This window comes from Moschus berezovskii, chromosome 15 (assembly GCF_049115385.1).
Source record: "Moschus berezovskii isolate FMDL1 chromosome 15, NW_MosBer_1.0, whole genome shotgun sequence".
Taxonomy (NCBI): domain Eukaryota; kingdom Metazoa; phylum Chordata; class Mammalia; order Artiodactyla; family Moschidae; genus Moschus; species Moschus berezovskii.
The window spans coordinates 69291683-69310095 of NC_142474.1; the positions used below are offsets into that span (position 1 = coordinate 69291683).

Genomic DNA, 18413 nt, shown 5'->3' on the forward strand with positions numbered 1-18413 from the left:
TAAAAAAAAAAAGGAAACCACTTAAGAAATCCTGACTTCCTAGGCTCAATGAAGGGGTAAACTCTGACAAGCAGAGGGAGGAAACAGAACTCACTTTTTTCAGTAACAAGTATTAGCTTCAAAGAAAATCTGCACCATCCACATGCTACTGAAAGTGCTAACTTCCTTCCCCGTGCGTGGATGTGTGTGTAACGTGTGTGTGTGTGTGGACACGCGTGTGCGCGCGGACATGTGTGTGGACACGTGTGTATGCATGTGAACGGACACATGTGGACGTGTGTGCACACATGTGTGAGTGGACATGTGAGTGACGTGTGGACACGCGTGTATATGCGTGTATCAGTGGACATGTGTGTGTTGCCACGTGTGTGCATGTACACAGGAACCTGAATGGCAGCAACCTCTTGAGCCAAAGCTGCTCTGTGGTTTTAACAGTTGGACCTTGTTTACTGAGTGGCAAAATGGGAATAACTACAAATACCGAGCTTTCCTCTCCTTAAGGTCTCCTGGATCTTCCAGTGAAAATTTTTTCTTGAAATTTACTCCTCGGATTCCCATTCTAAGGAATGCTGCACAGTTCTGTCAACATGTTAAATAAACATAATCATCCTGAATTCACTTGACTTTTTCATCAGTTAGATGCATTTTCTGGTGGGCCTTGCCTAAGTATTCCCAAGCAGTTACGAAGCTAATTTTTTTTCCATCCACAAGAATGCCAGGTGCTTAAATAAACCTACCACATCCATAATGTTCTGCTAAGTGCTTTAGGGAAATTAAAAAAAAAAAAAAAAGATTTAAAAGATAAAGTGTTTGCCCTCTGGAGGAAAAGTCCATCTTCCTTTAGGATAACCAATGAAGGAATGAGAGGAAAGGCTTCATACACCAGCGGCTACCCAGACAGGGTGGCCACGAATGCCTGCAGCCGAGCTAAAAGTGTATTCACAGCAGCGACCACTGCCAGGCACCCTCCCACAGTGGAAATGAGAAGGGCTAATATTACAGGTACGTGGGGACTTTAAGTTCGGGGACTAGAAGCTTTATTTTTAACGCACCCCCACCCCCAATTGTAAGTCTGTGCTAACACCCTGGTGTACAGCCTGTCAAAGTCGCACCTGTATTCGGGGCGGCCTGAATTCATTAACAACTTTCCAATGTGTTGGTGCTAACATATGGCATTTAATTACGGCCTCTGAATCCCAGAGTCTACTTTGAATTTCAAAATGATTTCTTCCTTTTCCAGTGCATCAGCAAGTGACTTCAGGGGGACACCCAGATCCCCATCTCTACAGGCCTCACCCTCCCTGGACGGACAGTATCCCCTCATACTGGCTCTCGTGAGCCTGGAACTGGATGCCTGGTCACTGGGGGTTTCAGAGGCCTTGAAAGAGATGGGGGCTTAAGTGGCATTACTGGATGCGAGGCTCTTGGGACCCTTGACAGGCCGTGAGGCTGGAAGTTAAAGCAGAATGAACCTGACATTCTGTAAAAAAGAATCCTTGACGCTAGGAGTGTGACCTCACAAGTACACACGGCTCCATCCCCTGGGACCCCAAGCCCAGAACCAAAGGCGACCAGCACGACTTTCTCATCACCCACTGCTGGACTGACTTCAGACCCAGCAACTGCCTTAACTTTCAATCCTGCACAGTTGGTTGCTTTTTCTGCATGGTGATGGAGGATTAAAAGCTGGAAACAGGCCCTCTGATGGGAGAGAGAATGAAAAAGTGTGTGCGTGTGTGTGTGTGTGTGTGGCTGGTCCCTGCAATAATCCACGCCTCCTCAAATGCTCTTCCTGTACCATCCACTCAACCAGGTTCAAGGGAAAAACCACCACAAAAGGTGGATGCTGTTGAGAGCTGGGCACATGGTCCCTGATGTTTTATTGCTGGTTCAGAGCAGGATCTTTTTTGTGGATGCCTGGCACAGAAGTGCAAGAACGTGAAGTATTGATGAAATGCGGGGAGTCTGCATAAATGTGCTGAAGCCTGCAGCTGATGCCAGGTTCACTGGAAGTGCAGGTTCCAGGAAGGGTGGAGATCTAGCAGGTTTGTTCTAGAAAACACTCTAGTGCAGGGAACATACAAGAGCAGACTCACATTTCTGCAGGGAGGTGGGGGGCGGCTTCCCTGGTGGCTCAGTGGTAAAGAACCTTCCTGCAATGCAGGAGACCTGGGTTCGATGCCTGGATCGGGAAGATCCCTGGACAATGAAAGGTCAACCCATTCCAGTATTCTTACCTGGGAAATTCCATGGACAGAGAAGCCTGGCGGGCTACAGTCCATGGGGTCATTAAGAGTCGGATATGACTTAGTGACTGAACAACAAACATTTCTGGGCTCACCACAGAGATTCCCTTTGTCAAAATCCCTGAGTGGACAAAAGCTTAAAGGAGTGATTGCTTTTCTGGAATTCATTTGTCCATCACTAATGAACCTGTGATGAATCTTGCTCAGCAAATATGAAGTTGGAGAAATCTGAACACACTGATAATGAAGAGAGTAACTGTCTCACGATGATGAGTCCTTTGTGCCATCCATAAATGTCAGCAAACTCAGAAAAAAAAGTGCAATTAGAGCTCATTACACTTCTTTCACAGCCACAGGAGCTATTTTGAGCATCTGAGCCCAAGAAATCTTGGTGCTCTCTGAGCTGCAGAAACTATGAAAAAGTGAAAAGTTAAAGTGAAAGTCTCTCAGTCGTGTCTGACTCTTTATGACTACATGGACTATAGCCTGCCAGGCTCCTCTGTCCATGGAATTCTCCAGGCAAGAGTACTGGAGTGGGTAGCCATTCCCTTTTCCAGGGGATCTTTCTAACCCAGGAACTGAACTGGGGTCTCCCGCATTGCAGGCGGATTCTTTACCACCTGAGCTACCAGGGAAGCCTCTAAGAAACTATGCTTACCTGTCAAAAATGCCATGTGACATCAAAAAAGGCCTGCAGCTTGTATCCCTGGCTTTGGGACATAATACATTTCTCCTTCTTCCATTCAGGTCCAAGGAGAACCCTGAAGTCTGCTCACGACTATGCCAGGCGGAAGCCTCCATGAAGAAGAGCGCTTTAAAAGCAGCCTTCGGTCCCTTTATACTATTTGACTTTTTGTTTCTTAACTGAAAATTCAGAAAATGAAGTTCAACCCGCAAGCCAAGGGACCAACGGCCCAGAAAGAAGGTTTGCGGGTTTTCCTTTGTGTGTTCAGATCTAAGCTTTGGCAGGAAGAGCCCAAGGCTGGAAGGGCTGGCCTCTGCTCTCAGGAGGCACCAGAGAAGCTGCCTCTGAGGGCTAGAGTTATGTCCTCAGGGGAGCAGAGTGGATGCTTGCCTCGCACCCGGTGTGACCCTAAGTTCTACAGATGTCAACTGCGGGATGACGCCGTCAGGTGGGCCTTATGAGCAGAGCACAGACTAGAAGACCATAGCCCCTCTTACAGCTGGAGACTTGGAGGCTGGGTGAGGTTAGAGGAACTTGCCCAAGGTCACAGCCAACAAGTGCAGGGTCAGGGGTCAAGTCCGGGCTCCTCAAAAGAGGGTGCTTCTTAAGACCTGGCATTTTTGGGTATTTGCTCATCTTAGTAAAACAGTACCCAGTCCTGCTTGGTTTTTGAGACTGTGCAAAACAGGCTGTGTCCCCAGCAGTTGTATCCTGTTGCTGTGGTTCCAGACCCCAAGCAGACACCACTCTCAGTGTCCAGAGAAGACAAAGGGCAGTGGGCTGTTCTGAACTTCCCCGGCAGCCATCCCACGGACAGTCACAGTTTGCGCCTGCCCAGCAGAAAATGCAGAAGAAACCTTCTCTTGGTTCAACTCGTCAGGTATTTTAAATCACACATTTCCAGCTCGGTTCTCTGTCAGGTTTATCACGATGGCCTCAGGCTCAAATGAAGCCTCTTCTGCAGACTCTGATCCCATGATCGGTGTCCTGACAGTTTGGAGAATTATGGAGCCAAAGGACAGAGAGCATCTCCTGGTGGCTGGACACTCCAGCATGACCTTCGCTGATTCATCCCACAAATACCACCAGCTCCATCCCTCCCCTCTCCCAGGAGGAAGAGAGCGGACTACAGGCATGCCCACATGCTCCAGGGAGCCCGCCTTCTGCCTGGGCAGACGCACTGGGTGCAGGGCCCTAAGGGCCAGGGAAGAATGGGGGTGGAGACACGAGGCAGCCCTTTATACAAGCGCTCAGTCACTTACAGCACTATCCCAAATATCTAGGAAAAAAGCTCAGCTCTGACAGGCAGTTACCTTTATTCCTATTCTATGAATGAGATTAAAGTCCAGTCTCTCCGTGACTGTTAGATACTGAAACCAGTGATAATGGACACGAGTTGCAGGAGGGAATGGACAATGTCTTTTGCATCCTTTTCTGCTTTTAAAAATTCACTGCTGCAGCCCCGGCCCCTGCAACCTGCCCGGCCAGAGTAAGGAACTGATGAAAAACTGTCAAACAAAGGACGAGGCGAGTGGACTGAGGCCCCACAGCAAGGCAGTGGCGGGTTTCAGGCCCGCTGACGCCCAGCGCCACGACTGCGACCAAGAACTGTAGGAAAAAGGTAATCAGGCCCGGAGAGAAGGGTGCGGCTGGTCAGGATGGAGGTGAAGCACCAATGCTTACTCCCCGACAGGCGAACCCAGTGCTGGGAGCATCCCCATACGGCAGGGAACTTCCTTCAAAACTTTCCAGTCGATGGGGCCAGAAAATGGGATACACTACAATCAGCACAAACACACCTCGTGGAGAGGCAGAGCCTCATCATAATTTACAAATGCGGATATGCGGATCTCCGAGTGTGTGGCTTCTGCCCCATGACTAATTAATGAGGTGCAGAGCTGCCTGGAGGCCGGAAACCACGCTGATTGTGTCAGTCTTGTGGGATGGGGGTGCTGGGCTCCAGGAAGGCAGGAGATTCCTCTAACACACATTCAGTCAATCCCATGAACAAAACAGGGAGTGACGGTCTGCACAAGTGGAAGCAGAAACTCCAGAGAGAAATGTGCCCATCAACCCTCTGATGTCACGGAGAGGCAAGTCAATTATTCCACGGACCTCATCAAATGCATACATATTTTTCTTTTTTTGCACTTAAGTGTGTGTTTATTAACTAGCAGACTGAATTCTGAATGAATATAGATGCAAATGAATGAATACAACCTAGAGAAAAGTGAAGTGAGACACTCTCAAAGCCAGAGGCCCAAAGGAAACGGGGAGACAGACAGCCCAAGTCCTGGTGGGCGAGGCTTCTCTGCCTGGTGTAAGGTCATCCCTTCCCCTCGCGCGCCTGTGCTGCTGTCAGGGGAGGTAGACAAGAGCCAAAGGCCACAGGGCCGTCATACCGATCACGTCCCAAACAGAGGGACACGGAAAACCGCTACCTGTAGCATCTTCACAGGTCTTTACCCCAGACACAGGAGAGAGGGGACTGCAGGTCACATTTCTCCAGAGGTGCCCACCCCAGTGGAAGCTCCTGGAGCGCACCTCTCCGCCTTCCCCAGAGCAACGGCCAGCTCCTCACCGCACCCCCTCCCCCCGCCAGCCTCACTTCTGTGCTTGAGAAAACAGACATTAATAGGAGACGATGGTCACCACCTACCGTTTGATTTTTCACTATCTGCAGGTTTCATCTGAATGGGATGATGCATCTAAAAATAGAAAAGTGAGAAGGTAAGGCAGATTGAACAACAGTTCAACAGTCTCAGAAACCCCATGCTGTTCAACAAGACTACGGATACCTTTATAAGGGCATTTAAATATTAACGAGACCTCCCTCAGTTAAGAGGAACTATTATATATTAAATGCAAGCATGTGTTTGATGCTCAGCAACAACAGGATGCTTTTAAGTCCCAGGCTCTGTGACATGGTATCGTAACACGTGAGCTTTGCAGTCAGGCTCAAGTTCAAAACCTGGTTCTACCACTCGGTGTGGTTTCTACCTGGATCTGACAGGTGATTCTGGCTTTGCCGTTCACTACAGCGGCGTGACCTTGGGCAAGCGTCTTCTCTGAGCTTTAGTCGCCTCATCTGTAGGATGGAGGCGACATCTATATAGCAGGGCTGGAGAGAATTACCAGAGAAGACGCATGTGATGTGCTTGACAAATGAGGCGTAGGAAAAAACAGCTATCGTTAATTTGTATGATTACAAATGATTACAGATGGTCCATTCTTCTGGTCATTCTATATCTGCTGCATGAATGTTTCTTGGGTTTTAGTGTTCTGAGTAATTTTCAGGTTGACCCACTGATTGATTTAGGTGTCATCATCTAATTTTTATTAAACATGAAGTATGAGACAGGAATGCAAAGGCAGTGAAAGAAGGGACGGAAGGCGCGAGGGAGGGAGTAAAGAACGAGGGGCTGGCAATCACACTCCGTGCACACGGAGGTGGAGAAAGCACGCGCGACAACGTGGCTCCAAGATGCTGCGTCCTGGAGGAACAAGCTGCTCCATGCTCTTTAAATGATGCCAATCACACTCCTGTGCGTGATCGGCAGAGTTGACTCCAAGCACAGAACGCTGCCACCATTTCCAATTAAAATAAATTCCTCAAATGACTTTCACGGGCGCTCTCGCTTCATATTCCATCCTACCCCAAGGACTGTCGACGCCACGGGGTAGATGGAATCAGTGGCTGTGCAAATGCTTTTATTATAATGGGTCCCATTCTGTCTGAACCTTTAATTTCCCCAGTGGACTTCCCTCACTTGCCAGCCACAGCTCTGGGTTTTATCTAATTTAAATGAAAGGGGAATGCTACTTGGCTCTGGCACCGAAATGATGGGAAGTGATTATCGGGCGGTTGAGACCACGTGCACCTAATGCCTGCCAGGGTCTTCCAAACACTAGAGGGAGAGGACGAGAGAGCAGCGCCAGGGGACGAGAGGCTAAATAATTCAGAGCTGCTTCGTTTACGCTCCGAGGCAAGATGCTCTTACGCACAGAACACAGGCCTCGAGGTGTGGGGTCTACTTGTATTCCCACTCCACTCATTAATACGTTCAATTTGTAGAGAAGAGACCAGCACGAGAGTGGAACGCTTAGGGGTCAGTAAGCAGACTTGTCTTTTCAGAAAAGGGGAGCCCAGGGGAGCAGGCACTTCACTCTGCCTGGTGAGGGCAGTGGGGGTGCTGGAGCAAAGGGCCCGTCTGCTTTGAGTCCTAAAGGCTGGCGGACTTGCCAGCAGAGAAGGTGGGCAGTCTGAAACCAGTGGACTGTCCCACACAATGACACGGTGGTAGGAGGCACCCGGCCCTCCTGGAGGAAGTGCCTAGTGTGAGTGTGTGTGTCAGTGATGGGGGGCGGCACATGGGAAGGGGTGCCGGGGCAGCTGGTGTCCAGGGGCTGTTGGTGATCTCGCAGGCTAAGGAGTTGCAATTTCACCTAAAAGTCAGCGAGTAGGTATAGAATGTTTAAGCAGCAAAGCCATGAGATCCCATTTGCTTTCTTGAAAAGCCACCTTTGGCTGCAGCGTTGGAGGGTGGAGACTCAGGAGGTGAGGGGGACAGTTCAGAGGCGACTGACTACAAACAGCCCCCGGGAGCTGGTGAAGGTCTTAACCTCAGAGGTAACTGGCTGGTGGTGGCAGAAGCCCAGGCCTGGATAACTGAACATACAGCAGGACCCCGGCCTGTTCACTTCACTTCTGTGTCCTGCATATAACGCTGTGCCCTAAAGTAACTGCCTAAACAGGGAAGACACGAGAAAGTAGTCCGGGGAGGCGGTGGGGAGAGACTGAGGGGCACAGCTCAGGACGCCCTGCGTTTGGTGTGAAGCTGGAAACACGGGTCTCGACTGTCAGGACGGCTCTGGGAGCGGGCTGATGCCACAGGTGCGGCTGAAACTGCCCAGAGAAGGAACTGAGTGACGGGAGACGACAGCCCAGGGCAGAACCGAGCAGCAGCCGGGAAGAGGAGTCGTCAGAGGGGCAGAGCAAGAGCCAACCCCGAGAAGCAGGAACAGAACCGCGGGCCCCACAGGCGTCAGCAGGGAGAGTTTCACGAACAAGGTGGTGGTCAGGGCAAGTGCTGTTAGATGCTATCATGAAAGTGCCCCATGGTCCTTCTGCATCTGGCAATGCGGATTTTTTTTTTTTTTTAATTTATTCAAAACAGCTTCTGTGGGGTAGTGGGGGCCAGAATGCCAACCTGCAGGTAGTGGGAGGGTAACAGGAAAGGTAATGGTTGATATGATAGACGCAGATAATTACTTCAAGATTTGTTCTAAGAGGTGGCAGGGAGGAAGACAGGAGGCTTGGTGGATGATGAGGGTGGAGTCTTTCCAGACAGGAAACGCTTGTACATGTCAATGAGCTGAAAAGACTCAGATGAGTTTCACAGGTTAAAGGTACAGGAGAGGTAAGAGTACCAACATTACATATAGGACACAGAAATTCAATGACTAGGACTCTGGCCTTCAAGACACCGCCAACCCAACATGGTGACTGACATGCACATAAATAAAGGAGAAAGCTGGTGACAAGGGTCAGAAAAGCAGTACAGAGAGAGTGCTGTGAGCCCTCAGATCCATCAGCGACATGCAGAGGTCTGGATGAGAAAATCTGGGAGCTGCAAGGACAGAATCATTTGACTAAAGCTGCCAAGGGCCCTGGGAATCATCTTGTCCAATACTTTCAATCTCTGAAGGGAACAAGGGACTCCACTAAGGACACACAGCTGGTTAGTAACACAGCTGGGATCAGAAATCAGAGTTCCCTACTCTTCAATCAGGGCCGATTCCCACAAACCGCATGGCTTCCCCCACAAATGCCCAACACGGTGTTTGGACTCCTGAGCTTATGAGGAGGAACTGCAGGCGCCAGAGAGACATTCACTTGGAGGCGCCAGCAATATCCCCTTGGGGAAAAGTAATCTTCCTCTGCCTTCCCACCACACTTTATCAACAGAACACCATGGGTATTGCGCGAAGACGTGACTCTTGGTTTTCCTGCTGTTGCTGAGAACTGACTCTGATTCGGATCTAAGACTATCCAGAAGGCTCAGGAATGTACCACTGGTAGCAATAAAACAGCTGGGGCCACTTTGGACTTGAATTGGGTTTCTTTGAACTTGAACTCCTGGATCCAGAGAGGAGAAGGAGAGATCTCCTTATGGAGATCTGGATTGTCAGACCAAGGTGATTCTAAACGGGTGGTCACCCTACTCCAGGGACGTTCTGAAACCAACTGTGATAAACGTGTGTAAAGCGCTTTGACCTTCTTGGAGAGAGGTGTTCAATCAGGACTGTATTAGGAATGGCTCATTATCACGAACAGTTCATTTGAGTTTCAAATTCCTGATCAGGTACAGGATGTAAATGTCAAGGAAGACAAAAAAAAGGAGGTGTTGTTCTTGTAACGTATGTCACTTTCTCAAAGTCTTTTGATTCCAAGAACTTTGGAAGAACTTGTTGACTGGAGTAGGGAAGTTCCTGCAAAGGAGGGGGCATTCCAGTTTAAAGTTTCAATATAATGTAACATTACAATATAGGGAGATTCCTCCCCTCTAACAGGAACTGGTGTCAAAGACTCACCTCAGCAGGGCGCTAAGACAGCTCACACATTCACTTCATTCCATTCCATGGTGGGAATAAGGGGTAAACAAGCGTCCTCATCAACGGAGCGTCTAACGTAAGGGTAGAGACGCACCAGGCGTTTCCCACAGGCGGCGTGGGGACTCAGACACACCCCCGACGCAAAGGACGGGCGAGTGCAGAACGCCTCTCAGCTGGAGCAATGGTCAGGCTCAATCGTGCAGGGACCCTGACGCTAACCAGGACTTGAGTGAAGGGCATTTCAGGGAAGGAATAACCTACTTGAAGGAAGACAGTCAGAGAAACGAAGCTGCACCGCTCCTAACAAATGATGATGATGCATCCTAACCAACAGAGGGAGCAACGGCTGCCAGAGACCATTCACCAAACCCCGAATAATAAAGACCCCCCGTCAGGGATAAGCTCAGATCAGAGAAGTTCAGGCACAGAGAAAACAGCGCACCTCTCAGCCCTGAGACAGAACGGCCCTGGGCTGGCAGCCAGAGGCCACACCCTCTCTGCCTTCCTCAAGGACTGCGGATGACACCCGTGGCATCAGAACTGAAGCCTGGCAACACAGCTTTTATCACGATGGGGACACTGGCCACCTCCACGGCCCGAGCTGGAGGGCAGGGGCACGCACCGTGCTCTGCAGTTGGGCAGGCGGCAGCAGCGATGGCAGGAGGGGCCCAAGAGCCTGGCCATCACTGTTCCAGGCTCCTACCTGCATCAGTTACACACACGTCCCCTCCTTTGAGATCCTCCTCCCGTACAGGCCATTACAGAGTAATGAGTAGAGTCCCCTGTGCTGTACAGCAGACTCTTATTTTATATACAGCAGTGTGTACATGTCAACCCCCATCTCTCACCTTATCCACCTCCCTTCCCCCGGTAACCATTAGTTCGTTTTCTACATCTGGGACCCTGTTTCTGTGTTATAAGTAAGTCCGTTTGTACTTTTAGATCCCACATATAAGCGATTTCATGATATTTGTCTTACTTCTCTCAGTTTAACTATCTCTAGGTCCATCTGTTACTGCAAATGGCCTCATCTCGTTCTTTTTAATGGCTGAGTGATAGTTCATCGTATATAAGAGGCATGTTAATTACTCCGAGGCTGCATCTCCCTCATTACTCAGGATCAGCTGGGTCTGAAGAAACCTTCAGTGGTCTGGATTGTTATGATGTGTCTACACAGTTAGAGGAGCCTAGGGATCTATAACCTCGAGCTAGTGGCACTGACACGGAGAAGGCAACGGCACCCCACTCCAGTGCTCTAGCCTGGAAAATCCCATGGACAGAGCAGCCTGGTAGGCTGCAGTCCACGGGGTTGTGAAGAGTCGGACACGACTGGCGTGACTTAGCAGCAGTGGCACTGACAGGGAAGCTTCCCTGAGGCCTGGAGGAACAGCAGCAGTGAATCTAAGCATGTGCGCTAACTCATTAAGTTGTGTCCAACTCTTTGTGACCCTATGGACCGTAGCCTGCCAGGCCCCTCTGTCCATGGGATTTATTCTCCAGGCAAGAATACTGGAGTGGGTAGCCATTTCCTTCTTCAGGGGATCTTCCTGACCCAGGGATTGAACCCTCAACTCTTCATGTCTCCTGCATTGGCAGGTGGGCTCTTTACCACTAGTGCCACCTGGGAAGCCCAGTGAGTCTAAGACTTGAGTCCGACTCAGCTGCCCTTGAAGCAGAGACCGCAGCAGGGCTCTGGCTGTCCTACTCCAGGTTCCCCACAGCAGAGGGCCTGTCCAGGGAAATGGCAAAATCAAGTATTTTGGAAACAGATCCGCTTCATGGCAGCGCATTTAACTTAACAGAGTTCATCACGTTTGTGTTTCTATAAAGAAAGCTTTCTAAATCCATTTCTTTGAAGATTGCTTTGCAGGTGAATTTGTTTTACATTTTATTACAGAACAGTGAAATCATATCTCACATTCCACAGTAAGGTATTGGGTAACTTGTTGGTTTCTATTTAGTCCTACTTACTTAAAGGCAAATGAAATCTATAGATAAACAACTAGGATTTATTGTATATTACAGGGCATTATGTTCAGTATCTTGGAATAAACTATAATGGAAAAGAATTTATATATACACACATACATATATACGTATATCCAAATCATTTTGCTATATACCTAAAACTAATGTAATATTGTAAATCAACTATGTTTCAGTTAAACAAATAAATGCAGATGAAGTCTGATGAAAGGGGGACTAGTCAAGCAGATTCGAGAGAAATTGGCTGTTACTTTCAGTTACATCTGAGTATTCAGTATTGATCATGAAAGCAAAGGGCACTGTGACCACAGCCCACTGAGCTGCTGTTTCTCGGGGGGCCAATTAGGGTCTCTCGACCCGTGGGCCCCTCCTCTCTGACGTGGGCTAGTTTTCACCCTACGCCTCCACTCTCTCAGGAAGCTGTCAGCGTCACAGGGCTCCAGCCTCCAGGAAGCCTCACCCCGTATCCTGCCTCCTAATGGTGAGTGCATGGCCCCTGCCCCTCCCTCAGCATCTCCCCTACATTCACAGGGGCCCTAGATCTGAGGCCCTTATTGCTGGCAGGACCTGCTCTTCTCACTCTGAAACATGTCAACCTTGGATGCCTGGCTGTGGCTCACAAAAATGAAGATGAGGACGTAACTGTAGGGCAAAGGCACCCCCCAAAGGCGGAGGAAGTGACGGCATGGGGAGGGAGCTACAGACGCCCCTGGCAGCAGCTGTCCCCACCCTCGTTATGAGTCCCATCACACCCCAGTGACACAGACAAGCCTGGACCACAACCACCAGCATCCACGAACCACACTCTCTATGAAGTCTGAGTCATTTCCCCAGATCTTTCTGCCTTGATCCTGTGATGGCTAAGGAGGTGATTCTGAGCTGAAATGGCCAGTGTTAACCCAGATGGAGGCTGGAAGACACAGGACCCTGTTTCTCACACCAAGGAGAATTTGTGTTGAAATGTGTTTAACCCCAGCCATCACCAAAGGATGAGTGAACCACCTTTAACACCAGACTCAGTATAAAACATGCCATTTTTTAACGTGAAGTGGGTTTTAGAGAGTCACCACCACGCATCTCATTATTAACCCCATTGTGACCCCTAGAAAGAGCAGCTGTGATGGCACGTTATAAGCTTACTGCCCACAAAGTATTTAAAGGGAGGAAGGGAGGGGAGGAGAAAGGGAATGCATGAAAGAGCCATGTGCCGAATAAGAAAGTTAACAGACGCCACTCAGGGGAGACGAACTGCAATTTCTCTTCTGCTCCCTGACTACGCAATCCTGACTCATGGAGAAATACGTCATATCTTGTTGGGCAGCAGACTGTGAGATACCAAAGGCATCTACACTTCCTGAATTCTTCTCCAAAATGTTTTGCAAATGGGCAAAAATAAATTTCATAAGAACTGCCACCAGCTGGAGGCATGCCATCACCCCAAAGGCAGATGTATTGTCAAGGGATCGTCTATGACCAGAAGGAACTCCCAGAGCCACAGCGGCTCCCCCACCTCTCTAGGTAGGAAATTCTGCCATTTCCGTCACTGCTTTTTATACTCTGCCTAAAGTAGACTAGGAAAAAACAAAGGGAGTTTTAGGAATGTTGACTCATCAGAATTGAATAAGGAGCTTTGAATTTCTCTGATTTTAACAGTGACACCTCTGCAAGAATTCAGATGACCAAAGTCACATGTGGGATCTGTCTCCATCAGGATGAAGCTGGGCCTGGCGCTCACAGTTCTGTTTGCTACATAAGTAGAGAATTTAGGCAATTTTGGTGAAAACTGAGGAAATCTCCCCTGTGCTCTCAGAACCACAGTTTTCCCGGTCTAACCATTGACTGCTGTAGGCTCTTTATATGCACCCTAACTAATTTAATTCCCCCAACAACCTGGAGACAGATGTGAATGAGGGACTAAGGGACAGGGCTGGGGAGGGACGGGAGGAGGAAGGCAGAGAGAGGCTGAAGACCTTGGCCGAGGCAGACAGCAATGAGCAGTGGAGCAGGGCCGGGGCTGGGGCTCTCCGGCTAGAGCCCAGACTCCCAGCCCTCCTGCACAGTGAGCCTCCCCTTAGCATACCCAGACAGCTATGCTAGGAGAAGGCGGTTTCTAAGAACATTACAAAATCTCCTCTTCCACACTAGACATAAAGACTCTCTCAGTCTGGCGGGTACCTCCCAATTAGAAACTTATACATGACTGTGTGCATGTGTGTATATCTGTATACATTCTTATACACTTCACATGCACATATGAAATACATATTAAAGACTAATTTATACAAAGATTCCAGTTCAGCAATTTTTCCCACCTCTCACTCCTAGCCTCTGGCAATCACCTATCCTCTGTATCTGTGAGCTTTTTTTTTTTTTTAAATTGATTTTTAGATTCCATATATAAGGGAGATCATAAAATATCTGTTTTTCTGTGACTTATTTAAATTTAGCATAATACCTTCAGGGTCCGTCATTTGTCCAAAGGCAAGATTTCATTTTTTAAATAGCCGAATGAGATTTCATTATGAATGTATACATGTGTATATGTATATATACACAAATATATACATATACATACACACATATTTAAATATGAAACACTCTCTTTATCCATTCATCCAACACTTTGGTAGCTTTCATATCTTGGCTATTGTAAATACATGCTGCAAGGGACATGGGAGTACTGGTTATCTTTTTCAAGTTAATGTCTTTGTTTCTTTCAGATAAAAACCTAGAAGGAGAACTGAGGTATCATATGATAGAAGTTCTATTTCTAATTTTTTGAGGAAATTCCACACTATTTTTCATAGTGGCTGCATCCATTCATATTCCCACCAACATTGGACAAAGTTTCCCTTTTCTCCACATCCTCAGCAACACTTTTTATTTTTTATCTTTTTGACAACAGCTCTTCTGACAGGTGTGAAGTCATAGCTCACTGTGGTTCTGATTTGCAATCCCCTTATGGCAGAAAGTGAAGAGGAACTAAAAAGCCTCTTGATGAAAGTGAAAGAGGACAGTGAAAAGGTTGGCTTGAAGCTCAACATTCAGAAAACTAAGATCATGGCATCTGGTCTCATCACTTCATAGGAAATAGACGGGGAAACAGTGTCAGACTTTATTTTTTTGGGCTCAAAAATCACTGCAGATGTTGATTGCAGCCAGGAAATTAAAAGACGCTTACTCCTTGGAAGGAAAGTTATGACCAACCTAGATAGCATATTAAAAAGCAGAGACATTACTTTGCCAACAAAGGTCCGTCTAGTCAAGGCTATGGTTTTTCCCATGGTCATGTATGGATGTGAGCGTTGGACTGTGAAGAAAGCTGATCGCTGAATTGATGCTTTTGAACTGTGGTGCTGGAGAAGACTCTTGAGAGTGCCTTGGACTGCAAGGAGATCCAACCAGTCCATTCTAAAGGAGATCAGTCCTGGGTGTTCATTGGAAGGACTGATGCCAAAGCTGAAACTGCAATACTTTGGCCACCTCATGTGACGAGTTGACTCACTGGAAAAGACTCTGATGCTGGGAGGGATTGGGGGTGGGAGGAGAAGGGGACGATAGAGAATGAGATGGCTGGATGGCATCACTGACTCGATGGACATGAGTTTGAGTGAACTCCGGGAGTTGGTGATGGACAGGGAGGCCTGGCGTGCTGTGATTCATGGGGTCGCAGAGAGTTGGACACGATTGAGCGACTGAATTGAACTGAAGAATAACGATGCTGAACATCTTCTTGTGTGTCTATTGGCCATCAAGATGTCTTAGGAAAAATGTCTATTCAGATCTTCTGCCCATTTTTAAATCACATTGTTTTTTTGCTACTGAGTTTATGAGTTCCTTATATATTTTGGATATTAACCCCTTGAATATATGATGTGCAAATAATTTTCCCCCATTCACTGGACTGTCTTTTCATTTTGTCAATAGCTTGCTTTGCTGTGCAGGAGCTGGAGAATCGCAGGGACGGGGGAGCCTGGTGGGCTTCCGTCTATGGGGTCACACAGAGTCGGACACGACTGAAGTGACTTAGCAGCAGCAGCAGCATCACTCATTTATTTTTGCTTCTCTTGCCTCTGCTTTGGGGACAGTTTCAAAAAATATCATCAGCAAGGAGCTTGCCACCTACGTTTTCTTCTAGGAGTCTTATGATTTCAGGTCTTATATAAAAATCTTTAATCTGTTTTCTTAATATTTGTGTATTGTGTGAGACAGTGGTCCAGTTTTCCCAACATCATTTATTTGTGGCTGTTCTTTGCCGATTGTATATTCTTGGCTCTTCTGTCATAAATTGACTATACATGTGTGAGTTTATTTCCTGGGTTTCTATTCTGTTCCATTGACCTATGTGTTTGTTTTTAATGTCCATACCATACTCTTTTGATTACTACAGCTTTATAATATACTTTGAAATAAGGGGCATGGTGCTTCCAGCTTTGTTCTTTTTCAAGACTGCTTTGCCCATTCAGGGTCTTCTGCTGTTCCATACAAATTTTACAACTATTTATTCTGTTTCTGTGAAGCATATCAGTGGAATTTTGACAGGGATCTGTAGCTTGCCTTGGGTAGTAGAGCAACTTTAACAATATTAATTCTTCCGATCACGAGCACAGAAAATCTTTACATTTATTTGCGTCTTCTTACATGCCTTTCATTAAGGTCCTGTGGCTTTCTATATACACTCCTTGGTTAAATTTATTATTTTACATGAAATTGTAAATGGAACTGTTTTCTTAATTTCTCTTTCTGATATTTCACTATTAGTGAATAGAAACACAACAGTTTTTTTGTGTATTCACTTTGAATCCTGTGACTTTACTAAATTTGCTTATGAGTTCAAACAGTTTTTTGATGGAGTCTAAGGTTTTCTCTATATAATATCACATATCATCTTCAAATAGTGAGAATTTTTATGAAAAAAAAAAAAAAAGATAGCTTAGGGGACTTATGAGACAACACCAAAAAGGAGGGGCATTCATATTCTAGGGATCCCACAAAGAAAATAGACAAATGGGAAGAATAATTATTTAAGGAAATAATGGCTGAAAGCTTACTTAACCTGGGGAAGAAAACAGACATTCATATCCAGGTGCCCAGAGTGTTTCAAATAACTCAAAGAGATCCACACAAAGACAGATTATAATTAAAATGTTAGAAGTTAAAGATAAGGAAAGACTATTAAAAGCAGCAAGAGAAAAACAACTTATTATGTACAAAGAAGCCCCCATAAGATCACTAGCAGATTTTCAGCAGAAACAATGAAGGCCACAAGGGAATGGCATAATACATTCAAAGTGCTGAGAAAACAAAACCGAAAACCCCCAACCAAGACTACTCTACCCAACAGATTTATCATTCAGAATTGAGAGTTTTCCAGACAAGCAGAAACCAAGTGAATTCAGTAATACACTAAAATGTATTGATCAAAGAGGATTTATTCCAGGGATACAAGGATGGTTCAACACCCACAAATCAGTCAGTGTGATACACAGTTTTAAAATGAAGTGTAAAAATCATGTGATAATAGATGCAGAAAAGTGTTTGACAAAATTCAACATCTATTTGTGAGAGAGAAAAAGAAAACCTCTCAACAAAGGGGGTACAGAGGGAATGCACCTCAATCTAATAAAGGGTATTATGACAAGCTCATAGATAACACACTAAACCATGAAAAATGGAAAGCTTTTCCTTCAAGCTCAGCAACAAGACAAGGATGCCCACTTCTGCCACTTTCATTCAATATAATACTGGAAGTCAAATATTTTAGTCTCAGAACAAAAATGATTGTCTAGGTTTTCTCTATGAAAAAGGTAGGAAAGAAACTTAAAATGCGGTCATGAGTCAAAGAAAAACAGCCTTACAGCCATGCTAGGAAAGTATAGCTCTGATCTGTGTGTCATCTGACCACAAGGGAATTGTATGCTCTAATTCAGACAGATTAAATGTTAGTTCTTCTACAGTTCCTTCATTTAATTAGACTGTGAATTATGGGCCAAATTATCCAAAATGTTCTATACCTGCAATGATGAGAAACAATTGATAACAAGCAAAATTAGCTCTCAGTCTATGAGAGAATAATAGCTTTGAATTACTGACAACTGATCCTACAGTCTGTGGTTTCTTCACTAACTGTTAGTGGGAAAAGTACACTGGAATCTATAAAATGAATCAAGTATAGACCGCTTATTAGATAAGTCAGCATTTACACAGGTAGGCATTGGTGTTTGGTTTTATGATAGCTGACTGAATTGTACAATGCCTGTTTCTATTTGAATGTGTGTGTGTGGTCACGCTCATTTGTGTCCAACTCTTTGCAACCCCATGGACTGTAGCCCACCAGGCTCCTCTGTCCATGGGATTTCTCAAGCAAGAATACTGGAGTGGGTTCCTATTTACAACTTCAGGGGATCTTCCTGACCCAAGAATCAAACCCATGTGTCTTGCGTCTCCTGCACTGGTAGGTGGATTCTTCACTGTACCTGGGAAGCCAACTAATCATCTGAACACTGATTTGGAAGGCAGCTATACTCACCCCTACACCACCAATGCTGAATACTGCTTTGGAAATTCTGGAGGACACTGAGTAGACAGTGGCCTTTTGAAGATGCAGATTTGCTGGTGGAAGCAGAGTGTATGGGATTTATTTATGCTTTGAGTCACACTACTATTCCAAATTGCTCTTTTGTGCATCTCTACTAACTAAGTTAATAGAGAAGGCACACAGAAAACTTTAAATGAATATTTGCCAACGTATATCTTTACAAAAGTGATCAAAGCCAAGAATAAATGGGGATGTGAATATGATAATAACAAAGAAACACGTTATCCTTTCTCTTCCCATGGCAAATCACAACCAGAAGAAAAAACCTACAGTGGAAATAAAT

General features: G+C 46.4%; 1 protein-coding gene across 14 annotated transcripts in view; it reads right to left on the bottom strand.

Moving 5' to 3' along the window:
• CELF2 (CUGBP Elav-like family member 2) overlaps positions 1-18413 on the bottom strand; it is a 577777-nt gene that overhangs the window by 65459 nt on the left and 493905 nt on the right. For all 14 annotated transcript variants that reach the window (XM_088844190.1, XM_088844197.1, XM_055427360.2 and 11 more), the window contains one exon: positions 5591-5639. In XM_088844190.1, coding sequence (XP_088700316.1) covers positions 5591-5639 — 49 coding nt within the window. The remainder of the gene's footprint in view (positions 1-5590; positions 5640-18413) is intronic.